The sequence below is a fragment of the Protobothrops mucrosquamatus genome, unplaced genomic scaffold (assembly GCF_001527695.2).
Source record: "Protobothrops mucrosquamatus isolate PMUCROS unplaced genomic scaffold, P.Mucros_1.0 scaffold768, whole genome shotgun sequence".
Lineage (NCBI taxonomy): Eukaryota > Metazoa > Chordata > Lepidosauria > Squamata > Viperidae > Protobothrops > Protobothrops mucrosquamatus.
In genome coordinates, this window is record NW_015387036.1 from 295,567 (window position 1) to 322,459 (window position 26,893).

Genomic DNA, 26,893 nt, shown 5'->3' on the forward strand with positions numbered 1-26,893 from the left:
AAGGGGCTGGTTTTCATGCAGACAGCCTGTCAAGCGATGCAGCAGCAGAGAGGCCGCAGGTATCCAGTTTTCTCCGGGAGGGTTTAGTTCACAAGCTAATGCAGTCCTAGGTTGCATCAACAGGGGCATAGCTTCAAGATCGCGTGAAGTAATAGTGCTCTTTATTTATGTTATTTATTTTATTTATTTATCAAACTTCTTAACCGCCCATCTCCGTCACAAAGGAGAGGTTTGCCGCACCAATGAGGGGTCGTCACCGTAATACAAAAAAGGACATTGAGACCCTAGAAAGGCTGCAGAGAAGACCAACAAAGGTCTGGAGGGGTCTGGAGGCTAAACCATAGGATGAACGGTTAAGGGAGCTGGGTATATCTTAATGAAGAGAAGGATTGGGGGGGACGTGATAGCTGTCTTTCAGGACTTGAAGGGCTGTCACAGAGAAGATGGGGTCAACCTATTTTCCAAAGCACCAGAGGGCAGGACAAGAAGCAGTGGGTGGAAGATCATTAAAAAAGAGATCCAACCTAGAACTAAGGACAAATTTCCTATCAGTGAGAACAATTAATCAGTGGAACGGGCTTACGTCTGGAAGTTTGAGAGTGCTCCATCATTGGAGGTTTTTCGAGAAGTCATTTGTCTGAAATGGTATAGGGCGGAGGTAGGCAACCTTGGCTCTTTTATGACTCGTGGACTTCAACTCCCAGAATTCCTGAGCCAGCCATGCTGAGGGGGAAAGGGAGAGGTTTCCAAGCTGAGCCAGGCTGGCTCAGGAATTCTGGGAGTTGAAGTCCACCAGTCATAAAAGAGCCAGGGTTGCCTACCCCTGGTATAGGGCCTCCAAGGTCCCTCCCAACCTTATTCTGTGTTCTGCTTTTCCACCAAGAGCCAAGAGGGGTGAAGGTGTTGGAATAGAGAAATCCAGGTTCAGTTTTGCTGTCAGCCTTACAAATTCACTGGCTTACTTGGGGCCAGGTACTGTTCCTCAGCTACACCTACCTGACTAGGTGGTTGTTGTGTGTGAAGGGGGGGATGGAGGGCAGGATGGGATGGTATGTATGTGTTGCCCTGATCTTCTGAAGGAAAGGCAGGATACATCCAACATCTTCTGTCATTTCAGTTTTCTCCTAGAATTGATGGATGTTTCTGTTCTCACACCTAGATCCCTAATCTAAAGTACTTCCATTCATTTGCAATCTGTGGTACAGGTTTTTCACTGATGATCAAGTTAAGCACGCATGCATCAATCAATCAATTCATAATATATTGTTATTAAAATAAAAAAATGAAGATTTGCAGACCCTTCTGTGTTCAATCTGCCTCGCAAATTAATAGACATGCTTAAAGTCTCATATTCTGTCAGATTGTAGTTAACGGATTTATTTCAGTTTTACAGTGGCATTGGAAAGGCCAAGATATACAGAATCAAACTGTAAAAAAGTATACTGCAGTTTTAGTGTTTCTTTTTTAAAAAATCGATTGCAAAGGTTAATAATATGCCCTAGCGATTCTATGAATACATCCGTGCTCTTAAATGCCCTTCAGACCTGAAAGGTTAATCAGGGATTTTTTCCAGTCGACATTAATTATAGCATCATTATCTATGAATATATTCCAGAGGTAATGGAGGATTTTAATCCAAAGTCATAATAAAAGCAAGTTAATAAAAGTGCTTAAATTCTTTTTGCCACTGGTATTTTTTATTTTCTTTTTTTTATTGTCAAATGCTCCCTGGATTATGAAAATGATTCCGTGTTATGCCTGTATAATACTTCTTAAATCTTTTTCATTCATCACACACAATCTGTCATTTGCCCCCCTGCACAACCTTCCTGCCATCTGACAGATGGGGTCAAATATGCCTCAATAACTTGGAAGACACGGGTGTGAGGGCATCTTTCAGTGGCATATATGAGCTATTTGACTGGCACCTTATTCACATGAATTCTTATGCAAATCCTCCTTCATTTACTGACCGTTTGGTTTGGATTTAAATTGATTTCGTTTCATTTATATGACTGCCCGTTGCAACTACGGGTAGTCCTCGACTTAACAACCATAACTGAACCCCAAATTTCTGTGGCTTAAGTGAGTTTTGGCCCGATTTACGAGCTTTCTTGCCACAGTTGTTAAGTGAATCACTGCAATTAAGTTAGTAACACAATTGTTCAGTGAATCTGGCTTCCCCCTGGACTTTGCTTGTCAGAAGGTCACCCAAGGTGTCCCCATGACCCTGGGACACGGCAACTGTCATAAATATGAACCAGTTGCCAAGCATCTGAATTTTGATCACGTGGCCACGGGGATGCTGCAGTGGCTATAAGTGTGGAAAATGGTCGTGACTTTTTTCAGGGCCGTTATAACTTCGATTGGTCAGTGAATGAACTGTTGTAAGTTGAGGACTGTCTGTACATGACTCTGAGTGGCTCATTAGCAGACTTGGGCAAACGCTTCTAAAACGTGCCCAGCTGCAGCCTCGGCTGGCAGGAGCAGCCCTTCCATTGACCGCACAGACTGGCAGGCAGAAGCAGGCCCTGGCGTTCCGGTTGGCAGGGACAGGAGGGGTGGCTGGTGAAATGGCCGGAAGGGCAACACCTGACCAGCCACCTGTTCCTCACTGAAGCGGTTGATGCCCTCTGATAAATCAGTGCCACAAGATGAAAGGCAGATATAAAACAGAGCACAGAAGAAAGCACAGTCAAGCAACATTGTCACCTTGCATAATTCCTTTTGAGATAGCTGTTCCATAATTCCAAGGTACTACGTTGTTTCTAAAAAAAAACAAACTTTGCCACTGCTGTTCTTAGCGTAGTTTAACATAACATATTATCTGAAGGTCCGTATATATCCAGATCTCCTGGCAGCAGAAGAACCGTTGGTGGCTGCAAATGATTTGAGCAGGAAGTTCTAAACATGAGGGATGGCTGTTTCGGGTCTTAAATAATAAAGTTGTTCTTCCTCAAACCGTGTCTTGTCTTGTACTTCTTCTACAGGCAGTATAATAAACTGCGGAATTTAGTGAGGGATGCCCGTCGTGATTGCATTATATTTTTTAATGAATTCCAGCTGCTTTCTTATTTGCCACGAGAGCGGGGAGAATTGCTGGAGAAATGGCAAACGAGGTACGTGCTCCACATATAACACAGTCCTGAGTCGTGCAACTTTTCTTGAGCGATGACATGTTCATAGTCATCGGCCTGGCCCAGACCTGGCCTCTGTGTGTGTGTGTGTGTGATCATTGTCTTATACATGTAGTCCTCGACTTACGACCACAATTGAGCCCGGAATTTATGTCATTTGAACAAAGCAGAGAACTGCCTATGTGGATTCTGATTGGGGTAACACAAAAATAAGATCTGCATTTTATGTGTTTTACTCTATTTTTAACATATGGCCTTACCATTGGTTAGTATTTTATATTCTGGATTCTGATAAGACCTAATCAATGAAGTATTACAGTAAAGTAATGTGGAAGGAACTCCCTTTAGTTTTCAATGAACCCTTCAAGGACTGCATAGACTTAGATGGTTGTGGCACGTTCTCAAAAGGCAGACATTAAGTCACACAAATTGTGGGATCAGAGCAAAATGAGAAGTTGTAACATGACACCCACAGATAAATGTGAACCACTGATTCTCCTAGGAGTATTTACAACGCCGCCGTGTGGTACTATAATCACTTTTCGGGCCAGATGCCCATTGTCATGGTAACTGAGGACGAAGAAGCCATACAACTGTTTGGCAGTGAAACGGAAGGCGTCTTTGTGATCTCATTCAAGGTAATGTTTTTGTGCTGTTCTTTAAGTAGTTCTCTTAACTACTTTGGGACTAATTAGGACCTGGATTCAAAGTTCTGATGGCTGCCCCAGCCAACCCGACTCAACTTTGGGTGCTCTGCATCACAGACATATTTAATACATTTGAAGCATCCTGGCACCAACCCTTTTTTTTTTTTTTGTACACCCAGAATTACTTGGATAACTTCTGGCCCGATTTAAAAGCCACTCACGAGCTTTTGGATTCCATACTCCATTCGCGGCGTGAACGGGAGAACGAAAGCCACGAAAACAGTGGGAAGGAATACCCCGAGCATCTCCCGACGGAGGCCCTGGAAGCTGGAATCAAATCAGGACTCTACATCCAGGTAACGTTTACTATGCACACACAGAAAACTGAAATAGCAGAGAGGAAATTACCTATTTCTGGCTCACGGCCAGAAGAAGCTTGACACAGAGCCTTTTAGTGTGAGCTTACTTTAAACTTCCCAGCATCTTTAAAATTTGTAGACCAGATCTGGCAATCTGGCCAAGCAGATTGATTTTGCTAGAGTCAGCTACAAATACCCAAAGACCTATACAGAATAATAAGCCATCCAGGTTTTTTTTCCTGGAAATAATGGTAGAAATGAAGAGGGTTGGAGATGTCCAAATGGGTATGGGAAACAGGAGCACTTGATATGTGTTTAATCTCTTGCTCTTTTCTCTCGATAATATAAAATGGTGATTGTGTGCAAAAAGGGCCCAGATTCTTGCTGCCGTGTCTAGTAGAATAACAGAATTGGACGAAAAACCAAAATCCACAAAACAAAGATCTGGAGTGCTTAGCAGCAATTTATTTTAGATAACTTGAAAGTGGCCTGACAACTAGTAATAAAAAATAGCCGTTTATGACTCTTTAAAATGACACAGCGAAGCAACGGTAATAAAAGGAGCACAGCTGGCCAGATAAAATGAATAACATATGGATTAACTGATGGTATTTGTTTGCCACCAGTGAGTCTTCAAAAATGGGGAAAAGCTAGTAGGAAGGAGGCCAATTAGATTTATTAAGCCACAAGGGCCAGCGTGGTGCGCTGCTTAAGGGGTTGAATTAAGAGCAGCAGAAGTTCATGTCCAAATCTTTTCTCGCTATGAAAACTCAGTGACTTTCAGTGTCGGTCTGTGTCTAGTCCAGCCTAGGGAAAATTAGAGGCACAGGTTCAACTAGAAAACCTCCAAGGTCCCTTCTAACTCTGTTATTCTGCTATTTTATTCATTTTTGTAGGGGATCTTGAATGTGAATAAGCACAGAGCCCAAGTAGAGGCATTCATGAGATTTCAAGGCACTAGCAACAAAGACAAAGGTGAGGACAAATTCAGTATATTCAGTTTGGCTCTTATGCCAAGTTTGATTTTGCATTCCTTATGCGGGCTAATTTTATTTTATTTTATTTTATTATTTTTAATTATTATTTTTATTTAATTCCTCAGTTCATGGCCTAACTAGGCTGCCTGAAATGAAAGGCTGGTTTCATGGGTAGAATCTGCTTCTGACGATGCTCCTTCTACATTTTTCTGACCTTTGTCAGTCTGTTTTCTAGCAGATGTTATGGTGGGATCAGTTGAATCTCAGGATCATTTTGGGAATAGGTTCCCCAATCTGTTGAGGATACTTGAACAGGAATGGATTGGATTGGGATAAAAATTATAAATAATATCCTGCAATGTTGGGCAGCTTTTAAAAAAAAAAAAACCACGAGCCAAGTGTATCGTATCTTAACAGTTACTATGTTAAAATGAAGTCTTTTTTGCATATTTAACTTTTTTCATTATTCATATGCAGCTTTAATTAATTATTTGTTATTTAATGGATCATCTCTTATCCATGAATTAGCAAACTGAAGCAGATTGAAAATCTCCTGGTTTTTTTTCTCCTCTGCAATGCCAGAGATATTAGATCTCTTGATCCATTTTCTTCTTCTTTGGTACCCAGATCTCAAGACGGATGTTCTCATTTACGGCACAAAAGCCCGGAATAGGGCAATCCACGGGGATGTGGTGGCAGTGGAATTGTTTCCCCAGAGGGAATGGAAAGGACGGACGGCGGCCCTCGGAGAGAACGAGAGTGAAGAGAAAGCTTCTGGGGAGGTTTACTGTGAACCCATGCCGACAGGTAGGAGGCAGGAAACAAGATCTGTTTAGACCGGATTTGCATTTTGATTGGCTGCAAGCCTCAGTTATACTCAGGTCTTCAGAGAGATGATATTGAGGTGTATAAGACTGGGGTTGGCTACGGTATGGTGCTTAATTATGTTAGGTGTGCACTCTAAACTCCTCGTCCGACTGTAAGTCTTGGAGCTGCTCAGAGTCTTCCTCTGACTCTGATGTCACTCCAGGCCCCTCCTCCTCCGATTCCTCAGACTCAGCTGCCGGATCCACTGTCTGGTGAGGAATCACAACACTTCCCGACACAAGATTTCCCATTCGGTAGATGATGCCTCCTTCAAATGATATTCTTCTGCAGCTCCTTTCTGCCCTCCATGTACAACTGGCGTCGGTTTTCCTTCTAGGCAAAGTGGTGGGCATCCTGCAGAAGAACTGGCGTGAGTACGTGGTCACTTTCCCATCCAGGGAAGAAAATCACTCCCACGGCAAAAGCGCGCAGAAGGTTCTGGTGACCCCTTGGGATTACAGGATTCCAAAGATCCGCATAAGCACTCAGCAAGCCGAGGCCTTGCAGGTGAGCCGTTATTTGGCATTCAAAGTTCCCTCGGCATCCCGTGTGTCTGTGCGAATGTATTTTCGGCTGTTCTGACCCATCCGATGTGGTTTCACATCAGGATTTCCGGGTTGTCGTGCGTATCGACTCTTGGGAATCGTCCTCGCTGTACCCCAATGGACATTTTGTGCGGGTTATCGGCCGCATAGGAGATCTTGAAGGAGAAATACAAACCATTCTGGTGGAGAATACCATTTCAGTTAGTCCTTTCTCCGAAGCACAGGTAAGATTTTCTTGTTCTTATTTTGCTTTGGCATTCTTTATCACATTTAAATTTATTTATTAAATTGAACATCGAATTAACAAATACTAGGGGCTGTGCACAGGTAGTCTTCAATTTACAGCCGTTCATTTAATGACCATTCAAAGTTAAAAACAGAGCTGAAAAAAGAGACGGTTTTTCACGCTTACGGCCCTTGCATCATCCCCAGGGTCAGGTGGATCAAAATTCGGGTGTTTGGCATCTGATTCATATTTATGACGGTCACAATGTCCCGGGATCACGTGATCCCCTTTGGCAACCTCCTAAGCGAAGGTTGACTTTCAGACAGCGGTTGCTCATTGTCTCACTGTTTATTTCTCTAGATGTGTGAGATGCCCACTCTCCTCCCAGAAAAGCCGTGGGAAGTCACTCCAGAAGAGCAGCAAAAGCGCCTCGATCTGAGAGAGACCCATTTGGTCTTCAGCATTGACCCCAAAGGCTGTGAAGATGTGGATGACGCCCTCTCCATCCGTCTCCTCCCCAATGGCAACCTGGAACTGGGTGTCCACATTGCCGATGTAACTCATTTTGTGGCAGCCAACTCTTACACCGATATGGAGGCCAAAGCAAGGTAGGCTTGTTTCTGTTTAGCAGCCAGGAAAATATGCCAAGAGTAAGAAGAGACTGGACAGCCATTTGTCTGAAATGGTATAGGGTTTCCTGCCTGAGCAGGGGGTTGGACTAGATGACCTCCAAGGTCCCTTCCAACTTTATTATTATTATTATTATTATTATTATTATTATTATTATTATTATTATTATTATTATTATTATTATTATTATTATTATTATTATTGGAAGAACACATACTGAGAATATCGTGCTTAAGCCCTGGATACTGTAACGTAGGGAAGACAAAGAGGGCCTGAGGGCTTAACTCAGGGGTAGGCAACCTCGGCTCTTTTATGACTCGTGGACTTCAACTCCCAGAATTCCTGAGTCAGCTATGCTGACTCAGGAATTCTGGGAGTTGAAGTCCACGAGTCATAAAAGAGCCGAGGTTGCCTACCCCTGGCTTAACCACAACAGTAAACTGACTCAACAAAGATTAACGTTTTATCATTCATCCAAATGCTAATTAAATGAAACCTACACCTGTTAATCTATATAAATCATTTTATATTCAATAACAACAAAATCTGAATACCTCTGAATATGTTACCTGGAAATGGTCAGGCAGTTGCCAGGAGTCAAGACTGACTGGAAGGGTTAAAAAGATCATGGTGCTAGCAGGTGTATCTATTTTTTTAAGCTTCAAGATGTATAGTAAGAGAAAAATTATTGAGTACTTTTCCTCCCGATTTCTTAAGGGCTACTACTTACTACTTAGCCGATCGTCGTTATGACATGTTGCCTGCCATCTTGAGTGCCAATTTATGCTCTCTTCTTGGGAACATGGACCGGTGAGTTTTAAGCCTTAGCAGCTCCTTGCATTGGAGAAGTTAAGCCAAGCCCCCCCCCCCCCGGCCTTTTCATCACTCTAACTCTGTGGGAACTATGACTCTAAATATATAAAAACTTGCAGTCTTTTAACTAAGAAAACACAAGGTGCTTCTTGCTGAGGGAATGACTGGGTTCCACCCAGTGCAGTAAAAGTTGGTTTTCCAGTACTGTTTGAAAAAATGATTTGATTGGATTCACACTTCATATTATTAGGTCCAAGCCTTGTTAGTACTGAAAAAAGCATTACCAGGAATACAAGCTCTGTCTTCATTATAGGGTTACAGTAGCAGAACTTTGCAAACTGAACATACTGTATTTTTCCCTAGGAACAGATTGGACAACCATTTCTCTGAAATGGTATAGGCCAGGGTCTCCTGCCTGAGCAGGCGGTTGGACTAGACAACCTCTAAGGTTCCTTTTAACTCTGTTATTCAATTCTGTTAAGAAGAGCTGTGGTGGCGCAGCGGGTTAGAATGCAGTACTGTAGGCTACTTCTCCTGACTGCCAACAGTTTGGCAGTTCGATCCTGACCCGCTCAAGGTTGACCCAGCCTTCCTTCCTTCTGAGGTCGGTAAAATGAAGATCCAGATTGTTGGGGGGCAATAGGCTGACTCTATAAACTGCTTAGAGAGTATTTGTTATAAATAAAACGCAACAGCAAGCATAGAAAAATAGTGTCCTTAAATCTAAGCAAAGTTTCTTCACCACATAGAAGAATCTTCATTGTACCTCCCAAGAGAGATCTAGCTGTCAGATCCTTTTTCTTTTTGTGCTCATCCCCGTTCAAAATTACATCCTTCCACCAAACTAGGACTTGGAAGTATGGAGTGATTGCTTTAAACGACATAGGCTACTTGTAAACTTTTTTCTGCATTCTTATTATTATTGTACAAAACATTGCTTGTAAATGTGTTCATCAGCGATGGTTTGAATATTTGTTTTCAGGTATGCCGTGAGCGTTATCTGGGAGCTGGACAAGGCTTCGTATGAAATAAAGAGAGTCCGGTACAAGAGAACCATCATTCGCTCTTCTTACAAACTCTTTTACGAGGCTGCCCAGGCTTTGCTAGAGGGAGACCTGACTGCTGCCGCCGAAATCCCGGAGCTCAAAAGCATGGAGGAAAATGCACGGAAACAGAAGTTAGAGGAACTGATATGGGCCATCGGAAAGTTAACGGACGTTGCCCGTCATCTCCGAGCCAAACGCAGCAGCTATGGAGCCCTGGAGCTGGAAGGGATTGAAATCAGGGTTCAGCTGGATGACAAGAAGAACATCAATGACCTTATCCCCCGCCAGCCACTGGAAGTCCATGAGACGATAGCCGAGTGCATGATCCTGGCAAACCACTGGGTGGCCAAGAAGATTTGGCAGGTGTTCCCCTACCAGGCGCTTCTTCGTCAGCACCCGCCACCCCGGCAGGAATTTTTTTCTGAGGTCCGAGAATGTGCCAGTGCAAAAGACTTTTCGATTGACACGTGGTGCGTAGATTGATTTTTTTATTTATTTAGCCAATGGCATATTATACACATTAACATTTCAACTAGATTAATAGAACCCAATACAATATACATGTCAAAAAGTGCTAGGTTCAGTTATTAATGTCTAGGCCAGGAGTAGGCAACCTTGGCTCTTTTATGACTCGTGGACTTCAACTCCCAGAATTCCTGAGCCAGCATGGCTCAGCTTGGAAACCCCTCCCTGGCTGGCTCAGGAATTCTGGGAGTTGAAGTCCACAGGTCATAAAGGGGCCCTAGTTACCCACCCCTGCTACATGGCATGGGGCAATTCAGAGGTGTAATTATAGTTTTTCACATTGATAGGTCTAACAAGGCATTAGCTGACTCTCTGGACAGAGCAGTGGATCCTTCTGACCCCTTGGTAAACCAACTGTTGAGGTCTATGGTCACTCAAGCCATGTCCAACGCGGTATATTTTTCAACTGGATCGTGTCCCGAAGAAGACTTCTTCCATTACGGTATTTGCTGTAATGCGGGTGACGTATCTGTTTCTTACTTCTGTGCATGGTCTTGTGGACTTCGGGCTTATTAGTTTCTTTCCATCTTAGGTCTTGCCCTAGATAAATACACCCACTTCACGTCACCCATTAGGAGATACGCTGATATAATTGTCCACAGACTCCTGTTAGCAGCCACCTCAACGGAAGAAGGACTCGGTATAAAAGACAGCTTGCTTGGCAATAAAGAACTTGAAGAGCTGTGCAGACATATCAACAACAGGAACCGGGTAAGACTGCAGACCAGTGTCCTTTTGTAGTAATTTATCCGTGCTTTAACAGAGAGAAGCATATCTGAGGTTTGAAAACTTCTTCGCTATAGCAATTCTGGAAATGTTCCAAAATGTTCCCAGAGACGGGCATGTGTCAGCGTTGACTCCTGCCTGGACAAGTGCAGCAGATTTCTTGGCAAGTATTTAAGGAGTTGCTCAAAGTCACCCAGCTGGCTTTGTGCCCAAGACGGGACTAGAACTCATGGTCTCCAGTTTCTAGCCTGCTGCTTTAACCACTACACCAAACTAGCTCTATTTTTTTCCTTTTTAATAGCCATGGTGGGTTTTCTATTTAAAATTACTGATTAGCTTGTTAGAATGGAGCAGACCAGCAGTTAGATACTGCTGCCAAAGGAACAAGATCCAAAGAAATGTCAGGCAGTGTTAGAGGTCCTGGATTTGACAATATCTGAGAGCGTGATTCTAAAATGTTTGGAGAAGGAACTCTCTGGCTAATCGCAGTTGCTTTCTTTGGAAAGGCTGCCCAGCATGCTCAGAAGCAGTCAACGGGGCTCTTCCAGTGCATGTACTTCAGCGACAAAAGTCCCGCGAGGGAGGAGCAGTGCTCAGCAGATGGAGTCATCTATTCCATTCGAACCAACGGGGTGCTCGTCTATGTGCCAAGGTGAGACATCTTGAGGATGGGTGAGGAAAGGCCGTGGACGTGACAAGGCCCTGGGAACCAAGGGCAGAATCTCAAGAAAGAAATTGTCCTGATTTCATTACAGTGAAAAAGAAACGTTTTGTCAAGGGAATGTCAAAAGATGAGGCAGCTAAACTTAGAAACTTGGGAAAAGACTCCATGGAGATCCCACGATTAGCTAGCAAATCTTTACACACAGTGACTGGTAACAGGGTCTGTGCCAAAGATAGCAAAAGATGCCATGGTTTAGACCTCAGTCCATGTAACGGCATGTGAGAATGACCTTGGAAGAACTGCAGCCCTAGACAATATCAAGCAAAAGGCATCTCGGCCCACAGAAGGAAAAGAGGTGTGGGAAGGGTCGTAGAAGGGACCCTCCAGTTCTCTGGAACGTCAGAGTAGGGGAAGGGAGAAGGTGCAACTGGACTTCCTTCTTTTTTTCCTTGAAAATGTTTCACTTCTCATCACAGAACTGAAAACTGAAGAAGCTTCTTGGATGAGAAGCGAAACGTTTTCCAGGAAAAAAAACCCAGTCCAGTTGCCTTTTGGAAAAAGCACCTTTAATACTCATGATTTATACTTCTTGTCTGGACCTTCTCAAAGGGCTGACATGTGTCTCTAGAGTAGGTTCTCCACGGCCGCTCCTTTGTGCATGCTCTGAGGAGTCTCTGATATGGGGTGTGTTTTCCTCCTCCAAATAAGGTATCTGGGATATGATCTTCAGGATGCCAATCCAGAGTGCTTTTTTCTTCAGCAGCCAATCTAGGCTTCTGTTCCTTTAACTTATGGCCCATGACTTCTATTTGATGCATCAGCATCCTGGCTATTAAAAATAAAGGTATAAAGGATCTTGCTTAAGTGTCAACCAAGCCCTTTCTCTTCCAGGTATGGTATTAAAGGGGCTGCCTATCTGAGGAACAAGGAAGGGTTGGTCATCTCCTACCCAACAGGTGGGGACTGTGAATGGCAACCTGGTTCTCTGCAGCGCTTCCCCACCAAAATTATTGCCAGTCCCACAGCTGGAGAGCCTGTGACTCTGAACCTCTTCGATCATGTGACCGTAAGTGATAAACCTTTACGATGAGGGTCCCCAGTCTGCAGCCCACCAGGAACCATGCAACACAAGCAACCGAAGCGCCATTCGCGCATGCACGGGATCCAGGCAGCGTGTGAAACCACACCCCTCGCCAGTCTGTGGAAAAACCTCCCTCCACAGAACCGGTCCCTGGGGTACAAAAAGGCTTGGGGTCGCTGCTTTATGACACGCCCCATCAGTTTATTTAGATGAGCGAGAGTATCAGCTGCCACCTTATGCTTGCTTGTGCTTCGCTACTATTCAGGAACAGACTGCCATGAACTCTGGGGAGGAGGGAAATGTAATGGGGAAAGCTTGGGGGAAATTGGAGGTAAGTTCTGTATCTCCTCGAGATGCTGCTTCAAGGTCACCTGGTATACCAGCTGCATACCAAAGTGTGCCTGGACTGTCCATTATGAAAACATCTTGCCTGAACCTCATTGGTAGCCCAGGGATGGGTGATGGGAGGTAGCTAAGGAGGGGGGGAGTTGAACTTAGGGATTTTGGCACACAATTCTCAGTTCTGGCTTTGCATTATTGCAATATGATTGACTTCTAAATAAACTATACCTTTCTCAGCAAAATGGGGCCAAGGATGTTTTCTGTTTAGGAGTTTACGCTGTGCCAGGTCCAACAAAGAGATTTACTCCAAGTTGTTTTTGCCCAGGTGAAAATCTCCGTACAGACATCTCGCAGCCATGCAGATAGGATCCAACTTCAGATCACAAGCTGCAAACCCTACCAGACCTCAGAAATGGAACCGTCTCAGAGGTCCCAGATGTCTAAAACAGATTTAATAAGGGAAGTCACAAAGACTGCAGAGGAAACTCAACTTGCACAGAATTTGGCCAAAGCAAACCAGGCAAAGGAAGGATTTGATGAAGAGTATCGGCAGACCCAATGTAGGAGCTTGTATCATTTGCTAGAAGAAATCAAGGATTTGTCTCTTTTGGACGTATCTGTGGACCGTGGAGCGTGAGACCTCATTTCACACGGCTTCCGTCCCAACCTCTTTTGTCAGCTTCCTTTTTTTAAAAGTTGTAATTTTATTATTACAATGTTGCTTGTCTTTAAAAAATGGAGATTCTATTTTAAGATTGCATTCTTAAATCCATTTATAGCAACTATTGGTAATGGAAGATATGCTTTTTGTCTTTTATAAATTAAATACAGAGAAGTGTAAATAGCTCTTAAGCACCTCAGGGAGTAAATGATGATGTGGCAGTTTAGTTCTTTAAAATAGTCCTGCTTGGTAATTTTGACTTAACTTACATTAAGTTAGCTGCTGAGAATTGAAGAGGAGGGGGGGAAAGACCTAAGTATTAGTTGTGACCTTGATGAAATGGGATATTGAGATTTTCCAAATCATCTCTTGCTTCTTTTAGTAAACAAAAATTTTAGTTCACTATTTCTGCATACCTTTCAGTCCATGCCTTTAGACCCAGAGGTCTGGATAGCCATTTTCTTCATGCAGAAGGCAATCATAGCATTTAACCAGCAACTGCAGCATTGGTGGATTTTTTTTTTCAGGTTGAAGCCTATATATTACTTCTGGTTTCAAAGATTTATTATTTTCATTACTGGTATAAAATAGAGGCAATTACAAATGTTTCACAATGGGAAAGTTATAAAAGATTTAAATTGTAGAAATATAGCATCATTTGACTTTTATGTGTCGTTTTCATTAACGTTTGCTGTAGAAATGTTGCTTTAAAGCTTAAAATGTTCTTCCACTGAAATGGAAACAGTTCTTTAAAACACTGGCATAATAGAACACACTGAAAATTATAACAGCTGCCAAATTAACCAGCCTCAACCTCTAAAGTTGCAGTAAAAACTAAACTATGCCATACCTATTCCACACAACTAAAAACACATTGATCTATACTACTTGCATGTTCTCGGTGGCTTGAAAAGGGACACCAGCTTTGTCTATGCAGATATCGTCCTTTTCCTGAGCTGGAATGATGCCGTATTCTTCGTTTGTAGGCAACTCTAAAGGAAACAAAAAGTTGGCTTTAAAAATAATCACTATTTGTGCATTAACTCTTTTCCTCTAGCATAATTACCATGGCACAGTTTTCCAGCTGGTCAATTGCTTCATGAGTTTTATGAAGTGAGAAAAAATCTCTTTAGTTGAAAATGGGAAATAATTATCACTAAGGGATCAAATACTTGCAGAAAATACTTGACTTTTTTTTTAAAAAAAATCCAAATGTACATACTGATTATTATAGATTTTCGTGGAAGACTATAACCAAGTCCAATAATGACCTATAATGACATGAATCTTAAGTCTGCCAACAATGTGGATTAAGCAGCCTGTAATTTTTCACTACTGTCGTTGCTCTCAAATGTCACTTGTAAACAGAGATCAGGTGCCCTTTTTCAAAAATCAAATCAAGAAGCATCAACTTCCAACCATAGCCTGAACCGGTGAGTTCTAGCAACACAAATAGGAACATTCCCTCCAGCCATCGCTGCATCAAAGTTCTACTTCCAGCATTATTTAAAACGAGACTCTTCGGCCTTTGGAAAAGCAACTTTTGAGGGATGGAAAGAGGAACCTCTCTAGGTTTAAAAAAATTTAAATTGTGACTTTGAGTAGGCACAAAGAATTCTAGTATCCCCAAACGCCTTGGTGTTTCACAGTTTATATGTAGATCTCACCGTCGTTTTGAGATTGACTGAGCTGGTTTTTTGCTTGTCGTCTTTCAAGAGCTCTTTGTCTGTTCCATTCGATTCTCTGCTGTTGCTCCTCAGTCAGGGCAGGACTTAAAGATGGAGAACCAGACTCATTTTGTGTATTCTGCGTTTCGGGAAGGAAAACGAATTCCTCAGCTGCTGGGCTTAGTCTATGGTTCTCATCTTCACCTGTTTTAGATGGAAGAGTATCACTATTAATCAGTTATCAGCAAGGTCAGTGTTGCTCAACCTCAGCAGCGTTAAGCTGTGTGGAATTCTGGGAGTTGAAGTCCACACAGCTTAAAGCTGCTGAGGTTGAGAATCACTGATCTAGGCAACCTCTACAGTGAATAGAATAGAATAGAATAGGAAGGGACCTTGGAGGTCTCCTAGTCCAGCCTCCTGCTCAAGCAGGAGGACCTATACCATCTCAGTCAGGTGATTGTCCAGTCTCTAAACTGGATTGCTTCAAAAAAAAAAGCACTCCAGGGATTACTTCACCCTTCTTGTCACATCGCTAGAAATGCCCAAATCAATAGGCCTTCTTTTCAGTAAATGTTTATTTTTATTATTATTTGATCTTCATGGCTGCATCTCATCTAAGCAACTTTGGGTGGCCGCACAACAAAGGAACCTAGTTGTAAAACCTACTTTTGTGGCCAGTGATATTTATATAATTTTTGGAATTCATACAGAAGCAACCGACCTACCGTTCTTCTTTCCTTGCAATCCAGTCCTTTCAAAAATGGAATGTGTGGAGCCATCGCACAGAAATCTGATAACTAGACAGACCCTGTCGGCAGGAACCATTTCATTCATGTCTGTGGCTACCTGGAGGATGTATTGTATTGCTTACAAATACAACCAATACTTATTGCAGCCACACGTTTGGTCTGAAATGTATTTTCTTTCTAGGCCAACTTCCCAAGTTGAATGGTACTGAATGAGGAGAATAAAATAACTCCTTTTAACAGTCTGAGAGACAGTTTTCCCTGGCATTCAATTGTTTGGAAATTAGAAATTGAATTTCTTCCCGATTCCACAGCCTCAAAGTTGAAGATAGTTCTGAGCTTCTTAACCAAATTTCAAAGAAGTTGCTTAGCAACAGAAATCTGTGATCGTACGTCGAGGAGTACCTATGCTAAGTGCTTAACAGTTATGAGTTACTCAGTATAACTTCACCTTAATTTTAACTGAAGTCTATTAGCTTCTAATAACTAAAAACTAAAAATCCTAGACCATTAGGATATTATTTCTCAGTTGTGTTTACATTTGATCCATTAAAACAAAAAGAAATCCAGTGCAAATATTTTAAAGCCACACATGCCTTCATTACTTCTGAAGTCTTCATTCAAAAGAGGTAGATCCAGTCTAATTTTCTTTAAGCATACCTAGAGATGCAAAGGTAAAACTGTTTTATCACAGGTGAAGAAGCGTCAGTTTTCCCTTAAGCTTGATCACCCCAAACTAATCCAGTTCACACTCACCTGAACAGGTTTTTTATTCCCTAAGCTCTCTATTTTGTCCACCACCTTTTCAAACTGAAGTTGAGGGAAGAGACGGTGAGCCCAATGTTCCATGTGCCTTATCAGCGTCTTCAGGTCAGCTTCCTAAATAAAGGACAATACATTTGACCAACACAGCCACAGGTGACTGGAGGGCTCCCGCCCTTTTTACTGTCCCCAAAGGCCATGAAGACCAGGCTTTTCCCCCAAGCATTAGGCTCAGATGGTCTGGCATCTGGTGGGAAGGATTATTTGGTTTTTATTCTTGTTCTTACTGGCTATTTGAGGTCCCTGAGATCATTAGATGAACTATATGAAACTGGTAGTCATATAAGTTATGTAGATAAATAATGAGACCTGTCCATCATTAGGGTTTATTTTGTTGTTTAAATCAAAGGATTTGGTGGAGTCTTCTTTATGTATTGCATAAAGCAGGGGTCCCCAACCACCCCAGCTGCAGCCCTCTACTGGGCCATGGAAAAGGGGGGGGAGCTCACACGCATCCCCACTTGCATGAACAGCAGGCAAGCATGTGTGTGCATGTCCAAATATGCGAACTGCTCACACAGAACCATCCCCTCCTCCCACCCCCACCAGTCCGCAAAGCCAGAAAGTTTGGGGAACTCTGGCATAAAGTCACATTCCCACGGATCGCTTCAGAATTTCATCTGTTATGGAAGCCCTTCATGGGCAGTCTTTGCGGTTTATATTCCAACACGGCTGCATAATTGCAGCATAAAATTGTTCACCACCCACAGTCATTCTGTGAGCAAGACGGGCAGTCTCTAAATTGTATATATAAATCTATAAAATAAATAAAAACTTTCCTTCGTGCCCTCACATATAAACAGTCTGGGTCTCATAAGACTTTAGGCTCTTGATTCTGATCCCATTCTCAGCCGTTTCTTACCTCGTGACCTTTACCTTTGAATTTTACGTTGTCGAACAAATTGCACAAAGCTGGAAGTCCTCGCTCTGAAATTAATCTGCAAACATTAGAAGTGTCTCCAGTTACTTGGAAAAATCTTAAATAGGTACTCCATCATCCAAGATCTTGAAAGAGAAAGCCAACACTTTAGGAGTCTGAGTCCTTGTCCAGCCGACAGGCTTTGTTGCTCTCCTTAGATCAATTGACATGGTACAACTGAATGAGAGTGACAAATGTTACAGCTCTTTGGACTTATCTATAAAGACTACCAATCCTTGCTGTTCTGAGAAATAGATTGGTGGTATCTGAAAATAAATCCTCTCAGCCGTAAGAATTTTGAGTAATTTCAGCTGGGGAATTCTGTCCGGCATGCTTTGAACTGTTTTCATTTTGGAGAGTTTACTTTTCCAGCCATTTAATCGTCTTCCCACATGACCACTCTGGAGGTCCAGCAGGGTTCATGAAGAAACCGTCCATTTTGGAACACAGCATTCCCAAATCAACACATTTTATATAAGAAGGGAAAGCAGCCTTGACTTTTTTCTTTTTTTTTTACAAATTAAAGGTAATCCTCGACTTATGACCACAATGGAGCCCAACGTTTCTGTTGCTAAGCGAGATAGTTTTTTTAAAGTCAGTTTTGCCCCATTTTATGACCTTTCTTGCCACAGTTGTTAAATGAATCACTGCAGCTGATGGCGGTAGAGTAGGAAGCAGCATCGGATCACAGGGAGAGAAGTAACCAAACTAAGTAGGAAGGTACTAGGAGAGGGGGGGGAAAGGGGAGGAAAACGAAGCAGAAAGTTAGATAAAGAAGACAGAAACGATAAAGGAAAAGAAGAAATTGGGGCAAGGAGGAAAACACCAGCAAACAGGAACGCAGCGAACGAACGGCTGCATGTGGAGTCAGAGGCAGCCAGCAGCAGAGAACGAGGGAGCCAGCTCAAGAGCACAGCTAAGCAGCTCAACGCTGGGGAAAAAAACACAAAAAAGGAAACCGAGACAGCGAACCGGAAGCGGAGCCCCGCCCCCCATCTGACAGGGCGACCATGCAGGATCATAAAGGGGACACTGGAGGGCTTCTAGGCCAATGGAGGCGTACCTGAAAGGCACGGTGGCCCAGCAACCCAACCAGGCACAACGAAGCGGAGACCGGCATAGCAAACTGGGCCACGCAACACACCGGCAGCTCGAATGCGCACATACAGGGAGTAAAACATGACTACATACCTTTGAGCATCTAATTTAGGTATTGTTCTTTTAACAGCTCTTCTTGCGGTCACAGAAGAATCCTTGCTTTGTGGCAATTGATCTCCCTCTGGATCTGGTGAATAAAACAGAATTTAATTCTAAAACTAGGAATACAAATTGTACCTACTGGATTTTTGTCATGAATCATTCATATTATGAAATACATCTAGCTAAAACGTATGTGCAAGCAAGGAGAAGGCCAAAGCTAACACGCTAGTCAATATTTTAAAAAAATGAGACAGTGTTAACAGGCAGAGTCAATCTAGGGCAGGTGGGCAGAGATGGTGTTGAAGTTACGGCTTGGCTTTAGTTCCCTAGGCTCAAAATGGGCAAGGCTGGTTCCTATAGCCACAACAGACAGAGGCATCTACTACTTAAGTAAATATTAAAGAGAAGAGAGATCATTCTTGCCAACGAGAATATGTCCTATCAAGTCCATGTAAGAAAAGGCTGTGAAAGCTGGACCTTAAAAGAAGTTAAATGAAGAAAAATGCCTTTGCAATATGGTGGGGAAAAATCATAAGACCTTGGACCCCTCAAAAACAAATAATTCTGGATTAAGTACAATAAGACTGCTAAATGAAAGCAAAGGCACGGTTTATGTCAGACCTGGCCCAGTCTGACCCCTTAGAGAAGTAAACTTCTTGATTCCATTTTAAGCAAAAAGGCAATTTTACTAAGAAACGCTGATTGCTGAAGCGGAAGCTAAAATTCCTGGTTGCCCTGAGCCCTCCCCACCGTCTGTGCGTAGCCAATCCACTCCCAAGGAATATTGTAAGGCTTATTCACAAATAAATGCATAACATTTCAATTGTCAAGAGAATAATTACCTCCATTGGGTAAGGCATCTTCAGCTGACCCTGGAGAGCCTGGAGGTGGGAGAGGCTGAAAGGTCTCGTCCCGGGTGTGTTCATATTCAGGAAGGCCAAAGAAATTGTTTTCAACAGGATCTATCATGTTGCCTCCAGGATGCTTAAAACAGGAAGATATCAATAAAAGGAGGAAGAGGAAATACAAAGAGAATAAATTCTGAAGCGTTTGCAGAGCTACAGGACATCTCAACATTCAGCGATATATAGACCATTACACAGTAACCCTGCCTGCAAATCAAATTCTGCACAGATTAATAACACTTTTATTTGGAAGTGTTACACAAGAAGCTAAGGCTGCCTTCGCAAATTGCACTAAAGCTGAGTTTGTTTAACCCTACTTACTGGTTAATAAATTTATAACATTATGAAATAACTCCATCCTTCCTACCAAGCGAGTCGCCGGCTGGTGCAGTTGGGCCCGCCTTCCGAGCTGGGCTTCCGCTTCCGGCGCTAAGCAAAAGGCGGGCGCGCGGGCTCACAGGCTAACAGCCAACAGCAGGCGGCCTCGGCTCTTTTATGACTCCTGGACTTCAACTCCCAGAATTCCTGAGCCAGCCATGTTAGAGAGGAAAGGGAGAGGTTTCCAAGCTGAGCCAGGCTGGCTCAGGAATTCTGGGAGTTGAAGTCCACGAGTCTAAGCCAACCCGATGCTAAACCGTTATTTGGCTTGTTGCAGTTGGAACTAAATGTGTGGGCTGAACCCAGGGGTTATGGCCGGTAAACCCATAGTTCACCCTATTTTCTATTCTGTGAATTGCCTGTCACATATATGATGGACAGTTATATCAATTGAATAAATGACGTCTTCCTATACCTCCCGTAGTTCTGCCTGCATAAATCCTGTGCAATGAACTGTGGCTTTGTATGTTGTAGGCTTGTAATTATTATTGGACTTCTTAGTAGTTATGGTTTTTTTTCAAAAAAATCATGTATGAAGTCGGATGTATAGGCTTCGTCTTACATGCTAAGTGAAAAAGACAATAAATTCAATGCAGTTGGATGGTAATAGTAAAGCCTGTCATAGTGATAAATAAGCAGTGGTTTAATAGTTTTTATGAAATCAACCAGTTATTATTTCAGAATGTTATGTCCCCGTGTCGGGCGGCGATTGGGGCCCCGGTGACCTCCGGCCTGCCCGGATTTCCGCTCCCTTCCGGTGGGACTGAGTCCGGCCATGAGCGGCAGCGAGACCGTACGGCTGCTGGACGCCGTCGACTTCGCGGCCCGCAAGCACTCGACGCAGCGGCGCAAGGACCCGGAGCGGACGCCCTACATCAACCACCCGATCGGTGAGGCGGCGGGGGCGGCGCGGGGGGGCAGGCGGGCGGGGGCGGCCCTAACCCCTCCGCTCTCCCCCCAGGCGTGGCGCAGATCCTGGCGCAGGAGGGCGGCGTGACCGACGTGGCGGTGCTGCAGGTGAGCCGGACGACCGGGCGGGCGGGCGGCGGCAGGAGGGCTCCCGGCGGGCGCTAAGCCTCCCTCGGCCCCGCAGGCCGCCCTGCTGCACGACACGGTGGAAGACACGACCGCCACCTTCGCGGAAATCGAGCAGCGCTTCGGGCCGGAGGTGCGGAGCCTGGTGGAGGAGCTGACAGACGACAAGGCGCTGCCCCGGGCCGAGCGGAAGCGCCTGCAGGTGGAGCGCGCGGCGGGGCTGAGCGCGGGCGCGCGGCTGGTGGCGCTGGCCGACAAGCTGTACAACCTGCGCGACCTGCAACGGCGCACGCCCGTGGGCTGGTCCGAGCAGCGCGTGCGCGAGTACTTCGCGTGGGCCGCGCGCGTGGCCGACGGACTCCGCGGTACCTGCCCCGCCCTGGAGGAGCCGCTGTGGCGCCTCCTGGCCGCCGGGGGCGTCGCGCGCTAACCCGGAAGCGCCGCGGCGGAAGTGCCGGGACCGCGGACCGCCCACTTCCGGGAGGGGCGCCGGCACCATGGCCTCCCGCGACCCGCCCGACCTGCCGGACTTCGGGCTGCTGAAGCGCCTGGCGCGGGATCAGCTGGTCTACCTGCTGGAGCAGGTGGGCGCGAGGGCGGCGCGGGGAGGGGCGGGGGGGCGGCGGCGGCGGCGCGGCCGGTGCTAACTGGGCTCTCGGTCCCGCAGCTGCCCGGCAAGAAGGACCTCTTCCTGGAGGCCGACCTGATGAGCCCGCTGGACCGCATCGCCAACGTCTCCATCCTGAAGGTGCGCGCGGGGGAGGGAGGGAGGGAGGGCGCGGGGGGAGCCGCCGCCGCCGCCTCCGCGCCCTGCCGCGTCTGACCGCCTCCGTCTCTCCGCGCAGCAGCACGACGTGGACAAGCTCTACAAGCTGGAGAAGAAGCCGGCGCGCAGCTCCAACGACCAGTGAGTGGGCCGGGGGGGGGGGCGGCGGAAAGGAGGAGCCGGGGGCGCTCCCCCCGAGCCCCCTGACCGCACTGCCCTTCCCTCCAGGTTGTGCTTCCTGCTCCGTCCGCGCCTCTCGAGCGTCAGGCTGGTGGCGGGTGAGTGACGGGGGGGGACGCCTCCTGGGGGGCCGGGGGATCCCGCGAGGACGCGGCTGACTCGGTGGTCCTTGCAGAGTTGGTCAACGCCGACAAAGCGGCCGGTCGGGCGCGCAAATACAAGATCATCTTCAGCCCCCAGAAGGTGAGGCTCGCCGGTGTTGGGGGGTGGGAAGAGGCAGTTGGGAATGTTGGATAAGCCTGGTTGCCCACCAGTGAAAGGCTTCCCGACGGGGTGTGTGTGTGTGTGGCCATGGGCTTGAACTTTGTAGAGGTATTTCGTGAACGTCGGAATGAAGCTTTTCCCTAAGCAGGTTGAGAAGGAGGAAGAGAGCAAGAGAGAAGCTGCCCCAGGTACTGAGCAAGTGGCTGGTGCTGAGCCTTTGGGATAATAAGGCAGCCACTCAGTCCTGGAAGGAGGTTGGGGGGGTTATCTTGCCTTGCCTGTCTTGCCCCTGTGACATCCAGCAGCTGAATTCAGCCAAGTCTTCCAAGATGACGTGTGTGGTCAGCCTGTCAGCTCACATTTAAGTACATCAGACTCCCACGGCCTCCTAGCAGAATCCCCCTTTCCTCTGCCTTAAAAGCCGCATGATTAGAAAATTTAGAAAAACACTCTAATGGATTCCAGGAACAATCTTCAGGGGAAGGCCTTGTGTGGTACTGGCTAGAAAGGCCCTGACTGCCTCAAAGGGTGGCACCAACAGCATCTTTGCAGTTATCTTTGCCTGGATTATTGAGCCTCAGCTGGTAAAGAGCGTTTGCGCCATAGAGGGTCCTTGGCCAGGAAAGATTAAGAAGCCCTTGAGGCTTCCACGTATGGCACTTTCAAGGTTACCTGAAGCTGTCTGTCTTCTCCTGCAGTTCTACGCATGTGAGCTGGTGTTGGAGGAGGAAGGGATCTATGGTGGTAAGTCTTGAGATCTGGGTCCAGTGCAGCACAGCTGGATGCCTCCGTTCAGTCCAAACGTACGGGGAGAAGGGGCTTGGAAATAGACGGGAGGGGATGGTTCTGCTGGTCTCCCTTCCTCTAGACTCAAACCTCTGGCTGTTCATTCAGGTTGTGAAAGGCAGATAAGGGAACAGGCATTCAAACACTATCTCTGACTCTCTAGATGTGACCTGGGATGAGTGGTCCTTCTCCCTCCTCCCTCTGGATAACGATATCATCAGCATGGAGCTGCCAGAGTTCTTCCGGGATTATTTTCTGGTTAGTATTATATTCGGCAAGGCCATTTATGCTGGCTTTGATGCATGTCTTGGTAGATGTCTGCTGCCTCACCAGTATCTTGGAGGCTGTGTTGGTGAGGAAGAGATTTCTGGGTTTCCGAGAGTCAGTCATTCCAAGATGGCCGTATTCCATTTACTCTTGCAGGAAGCGGACCAGCGGTGGATCAGCACAGTGGCCCAGGCTTTGCAGCTGATGAACTCTCTCTTCGGCCCATTCACCAAGACCTATGGAATTGGGCGGTGTGCCAAGGTGCGGCCAGGTCAGCCCAGGCGGGTGGGCTTGTTTAGAGATCATGTGCCCCAGAGAAAGAGATGGCTCTAGGGAGCCTGTTGTTGGCTTAGCCACGGTTGGGCTGGAAGCAGGAAAGGGTGGCCCCAGAACACATTTCGACTAAATGCGGTCCTGTTTATGCAAAAGCTACCGAAAACTTTCCTGAAAGCTTTGCTCTTAGTTGGCTCCCTGTTGACGTGACAGAGCAGGTGCCTGTCACTAGGAGAGGACCTGGCAAGGAGTCCTGCCTTTGATGTGGTATCCTGGGGGGGTCCTGCAAAGGGCAGTGGGTAAGGGGTTCATTTCTCCTAGATGGTCCATGAGCTTTGGCGTGAACTAGCTGAAGAGAGCGAGGCTGACAACATGGGTCGGAAACCAGAGATTGGCCACATCTTCCTCATAGACAGAGGTGTGCCTGGGGGAGAGGGAAGGGGGGGAGTATCCTGCCTGGAGACCTTCCTTGATTCCAGTGGGAGCTCCTGCCTAGCAGCTTTCCACAAGTTTGGGGTGGGGGAGATATTTTGGAAGTGAGTAAGAGAGAAAGTGATTCCCACAGACTTTGGTTCTTGGCTTCATATGTCCTGGAAAGGAAGAGGACTCCGGTGCCACAGGAACTTCAGAGAGAAGCGGCTGTTGTGCCTTATTTTGAGCAAGCAGTTTATCGATGAGCTTGAAATTGGTAGACAGAATGACAAAACAGTCTGCTCGGTCCTGGGAGCGCCCTGTGTCTGCACCAAGCGGCAGCTGTTCTCCCGTTTCAGATGACTGTCCTTCTACCCTGCCTGTAGATGCTGCTTTTGGCCTCTGAGCCGGGACTTTTGTTACAAGAGGCGCCTCGTGTTTATCTCTTTTTAGATGTGGATTACGTCACAGCCCTTTGCTCTCAGGTGGTCTATGAAGGCCTGGTGGATGACACCTTCCGCATAAAATGTGGTGAGCCTCCCTAGCCTTGAGCCTCTGGCGTTGGCCTCTGACCTTCCAGTTTCTGAGGGCTGGATTGGAGGTGTCCAGAGATTGCCATCCTCCAGAATAACTACTGGGCAACTAATGAGAGGGCCCTGGTAATGACTTGAGCAACCCGCTTTCTGCAGGAAGTGTGGATTTTGGTCCAGATGTTACCTCCTCTGACCAAAGCATTAAAGTTCTGCTGAATTCCCAGGACAAGGTAAGCTTTCTCTGCTCTGGGACGAAAGCAGCTCAGGGGTTTCTGAGAGCAGGAGCCTGATGGCTGGGAGAGTGGTGAGGGGCTTCCCTGGGTGACCCTGGTCTGGCCTGCCTCTCTCCACAGGTGTTCAACGAAATTCGCAACGAGCACTTCTCCAACGTGTTTGGTCTCCTCAGTCAGAAGGCCCGGAACCTGCAAGCCCAGTATGACGTGCGTAGGCTAGAATGGGGCAATCAGGGCCACGAGGGGTAGAGTTGTGGCTGGCCCAGCCTGTAGGAAATGTTTCTCTTCCAGCGACGGCGGGGGATGGATATCAAGCAAATGAAGAGCTTTGTCTCTCAAGAACTGAAGGGCCTGAAACAAGAACATCGCTTGCTGAGTCTCCGTAAGTCCTCCCAGCCGGGCAGAGGAATCTTAGCAACAAAACCTCCCTGGGCCCTTTTTGCAGGCATGGCCCCATCCCAGCCAGGTGCAGGCAGCAGAGCAATCCTTGCAACCGTCCTGTAAAACTCATCTCTGGCCTGGTCCCAGCAGGAGGGCTTCAAGACGTTTTTACTTGTTTTTAGTTGTTAAGACTCAACGCTGGATGATTCGCTGATAGGCGTGTTCCAGAAAATACTTTTCCCCTCCTGGTTTGACCATCTCCCTTATATGTGCAGATATTGGGGCCTGCGAGTCCATCATGAAGAAGAAAACCAGACAAGATTTCCAGGAATTGTTGAAGACGGAACATGGTGAGAAGGGATGTTCACGCAAACTGGCTGAATGCGATTATGGGGTCGGAGTTGGTTACTGAACGTGGGAGGGCATCAAGGATTTAGTTAAGACTTTTTAAAATGCCTTTACATTTCCTTGGCTCACTGGGCTTCGCATAACCCTACCCCAAAAGGCAAGGTTGGAATCGGTGTGCATTGAGTGCTGATCTTAGGAATCTCCATATGGTCCCCCTCCTGCCAGCCTTGGGCATCGGCCTAATTCCTGAAGACTCTCAACGAGACGGTTGGGCTGCTTTTGGCAGATGGCTTGTGGGCATTGGCTGCTTGCTTTCTGGTAGCTGGAGGGGCCTCATGAGGGCAGGTGCTGGGAGCCAGAGGCCGTGCGTGGGTTCTCAGCAAGCAAGGAAGGTGAGAGAGAGGCTGGGCCTCGGCCTGGCTTTGCTCTCATCGCTCTGTTTGCTTGGCAGCCCTTCTGGAAGGGTTTGATGTCCGGGAGAGCATCAGCTTCATCGAAGAGCACATCGACCGGCAGGTGAGAGGAGGATGGATCACAGGGGAGCGAGGAAGCGGCCCGAGCCAAGGCCTGGGGAAAGCTGTTCGTTGACCAGCTTCTCCCGCCCTCTTCCTGGGACAGGTTACCCCGATTGAGAGTCTGAGGATGTTGTGCCTGCTGTCGATCACGGAGAATGGTGGGTTCTGGCTCAGGGCAGGGAGGCCTGGGTCAGGCAGCCCCTGCTGTGTGCCTTGACCCCCCCCAGCTTCTCCTCTTCCCCAGGACTTTCTCCCAAGGACTACCGCTCCCTGAAAACCCAGTACCTGCAGGTGAGGCCAGACACGGGGCCCTTCCCTGGGTGGTAGAGAGGCCCCGAGTCAGTTTTCTGGAGGTGCAGCTCTGCCCCCGCCCCAGGGCTTTCACTTACTTTCACCATTTTCTGCGCCTGTCCCTTGTCCTGCTGCGGTGCCTGTCCCTGCCCGCTGGCAGAGTTACGGACCAGAGCACCTGCTGACCTTCCACAACCTGAAGCACTTGGGGCTCTTGACGGAGCAAGTCTCCGGTGAGACTCTGACGGCTGTAGAGAACAAAGTCAGCAAGCTGGTGACGGATAAAGCGGCAGGTGAGGGACTTTTGGGATTCCGTCGCGCCCCGGTTCCTTCTGGGGAGGGACAAAGAGATGGATGTCTTCAGTCCTCAAGATCCCTTTTGCCTTCCTCCCCCTCTTTCTCCTCCTCCCCCCCAGAAAAGCTGTCAGATGCCTTCAGTTCCCTGGCCAGGAAGAACAATTTCCGAGCTATAAGCAAGAAACTGGGCCTGGTGAGTTCGTGATTCGGTTAAGGCAGGGAGGGAAGAGGCCTCCAGTTGTGACCACCTGTTTCCTTGCAGATCCCATGTGGGGATGGAGAATACGACCTGAAAGTGCCCCGGGACATGGCCTACGTGTTCAGTGGCGCCTATGTGCCCCTCAGTTGCAAGATAATGGAGCAGGTGCCTAAGAGCCTTTGAACTGCTGGGACTAACGGGGGAGTTTGGGGGGGGCTCCTCTTCCCCCCC

The 26,893-nt window shown here is 46.6% G+C and overlaps 3 protein-coding genes and 1 non-coding gene across 7 annotated transcripts in view; 2 read left to right on the forward strand and 2 right to left on the reverse strand.

Annotated features, from left to right (window-relative positions):
• Nucleotides 1–13,860, forward strand: DIS3L (DIS3 like exosome 3'-5' exoribonuclease). Of its 2 annotated transcripts, XM_015818587.1 has the most exons (16): nucleotides 1–59; nucleotides 2,991–3,119; nucleotides 3,640–3,775; nucleotides 3,964–4,140; nucleotides 5,040–5,118; nucleotides 5,748–5,927; nucleotides 6,325–6,494; nucleotides 6,595–6,756; nucleotides 7,119–7,366; nucleotides 8,106–8,198; nucleotides 9,184–9,717; nucleotides 10,060–10,214; nucleotides 10,305–10,483; nucleotides 11,005–11,150; nucleotides 12,054–12,228; nucleotides 12,911–13,860. In XM_015818587.1, exons 1-16 carry the CDS (start codon nucleotides 16–18, stop codon nucleotides 13,220–13,222), a joined length of 2,919 nt encoding a protein of 972 aa, XP_015674073.1. In that variant the 5' UTR covers nucleotides 1–15; the 3' UTR covers nucleotides 13,223–13,860. The 2 variants fall into 2 exon arrangements, with proteins under 2 accessions (XP_015674073.1, XP_029140450.1); XM_029284617.1 differs by lacking the exon at nucleotides 2,991–3,119.
• The window catches only part of TIPIN (TIMELESS interacting protein), a 15,174-nt gene continuing 2,073 nt past the window's right edge, over nucleotides 13,793–26,893 (reverse strand). The window contains exons 1-8 of one of the 3 annotated variants that reach the window (XM_015818592.1): nucleotides 19,873–19,893; nucleotides 19,443–19,584; nucleotides 18,592–18,685; nucleotides 17,344–17,419; nucleotides 16,416–16,538; nucleotides 16,256–16,319; nucleotides 14,914–15,117; nucleotides 13,793–14,238 (exon numbers count right to left, since the gene is read on the reverse strand). In XM_015818592.1, the coding sequence (XP_015674078.1) occupies nucleotides 14,126–14,238; nucleotides 14,914–15,117; nucleotides 16,256–16,319; nucleotides 16,416–16,538; nucleotides 17,344–17,419; nucleotides 18,592–18,685; nucleotides 19,443–19,569 (801 nt within the window). In that variant the 5' untranslated portion in view covers nucleotides 19,570–19,584; nucleotides 19,873–19,893 and the 3' untranslated portion in view covers nucleotides 13,793–14,125. Of the gene's footprint in view, nucleotides 14,239–14,913; nucleotides 15,118–16,255; nucleotides 16,320–16,415; nucleotides 16,539–17,343; nucleotides 17,420–18,591; nucleotides 18,686–19,442; nucleotides 19,585–19,826; nucleotides 19,894–26,893 lie in introns of those variants that run through there. The other 2 variants (XM_015818590.1, XM_015818591.1) reach the window with 2 other exon arrangements.
• LOC114922752 lies at nucleotides 15,678–15,812 on the reverse strand. The gene has a single exon (XR_003810473.1).
• Nucleotides 21,416–26,893, forward strand: part of VPS33B (VPS33B late endosome and lysosome associated) — a 6,847-nt gene continuing 1,369 nt past the window's right edge. The window contains exons 1-20 of the mRNA XM_015818589.1: nucleotides 21,416–21,502; nucleotides 21,586–21,666; nucleotides 21,764–21,825; nucleotides 21,913–21,962; nucleotides 22,040–22,107; nucleotides 22,827–22,872; nucleotides 23,078–23,172; nucleotides 23,338–23,442; nucleotides 23,776–23,872; nucleotides 24,319–24,396; nucleotides 24,555–24,628; nucleotides 24,752–24,838; nucleotides 24,923–25,013; nucleotides 25,288–25,362; nucleotides 25,812–25,876; nucleotides 25,979–26,033; nucleotides 26,120–26,166; nucleotides 26,327–26,459; nucleotides 26,583–26,656; nucleotides 26,726–26,827. Of these exons, the coding sequence (XP_015674075.1) occupies nucleotides 21,416–21,502; nucleotides 21,586–21,666; nucleotides 21,764–21,825; nucleotides 21,913–21,962; nucleotides 22,040–22,107; nucleotides 22,827–22,872; nucleotides 23,078–23,172; nucleotides 23,338–23,442; nucleotides 23,776–23,872; nucleotides 24,319–24,396; nucleotides 24,555–24,628; nucleotides 24,752–24,838; nucleotides 24,923–25,013; nucleotides 25,288–25,362; nucleotides 25,812–25,876; nucleotides 25,979–26,033; nucleotides 26,120–26,166; nucleotides 26,327–26,459; nucleotides 26,583–26,656; nucleotides 26,726–26,827 (1,572 nt within the window). The remainder of the gene's footprint in view (nucleotides 21,503–21,585; nucleotides 21,667–21,763; nucleotides 21,826–21,912; nucleotides 21,963–22,039; nucleotides 22,108–22,826; nucleotides 22,873–23,077; nucleotides 23,173–23,337; nucleotides 23,443–23,775; nucleotides 23,873–24,318; nucleotides 24,397–24,554; nucleotides 24,629–24,751; nucleotides 24,839–24,922; nucleotides 25,014–25,287; nucleotides 25,363–25,811; nucleotides 25,877–25,978; nucleotides 26,034–26,119; nucleotides 26,167–26,326; nucleotides 26,460–26,582; nucleotides 26,657–26,725; nucleotides 26,828–26,893) is intronic.

Bases quoted from the DNA above. Each gene is read 5' to 3' on its own strand.
- DIS3L (XM_015818587.1), top strand. From the start codon at position 16: ATGCAGACAGCCTGTCAAGCGATGCAGCAGCAGAGAGGCCGCAG. The intron at 5,119-5,747 runs GTGAGGACAAAT...TTTGGTACCCAG, and splicing joins CACTAGCAACAAAGACAAAG to ATCTCAAGACGGATGTTCTC. The intron at 6,757-7,118 runs GTAAGATTTTCT...TTATTTCTCTAG, and splicing joins GTCCTTTCTCCGAAGCACAG to ATGTGTGAGATGCCCACTCT.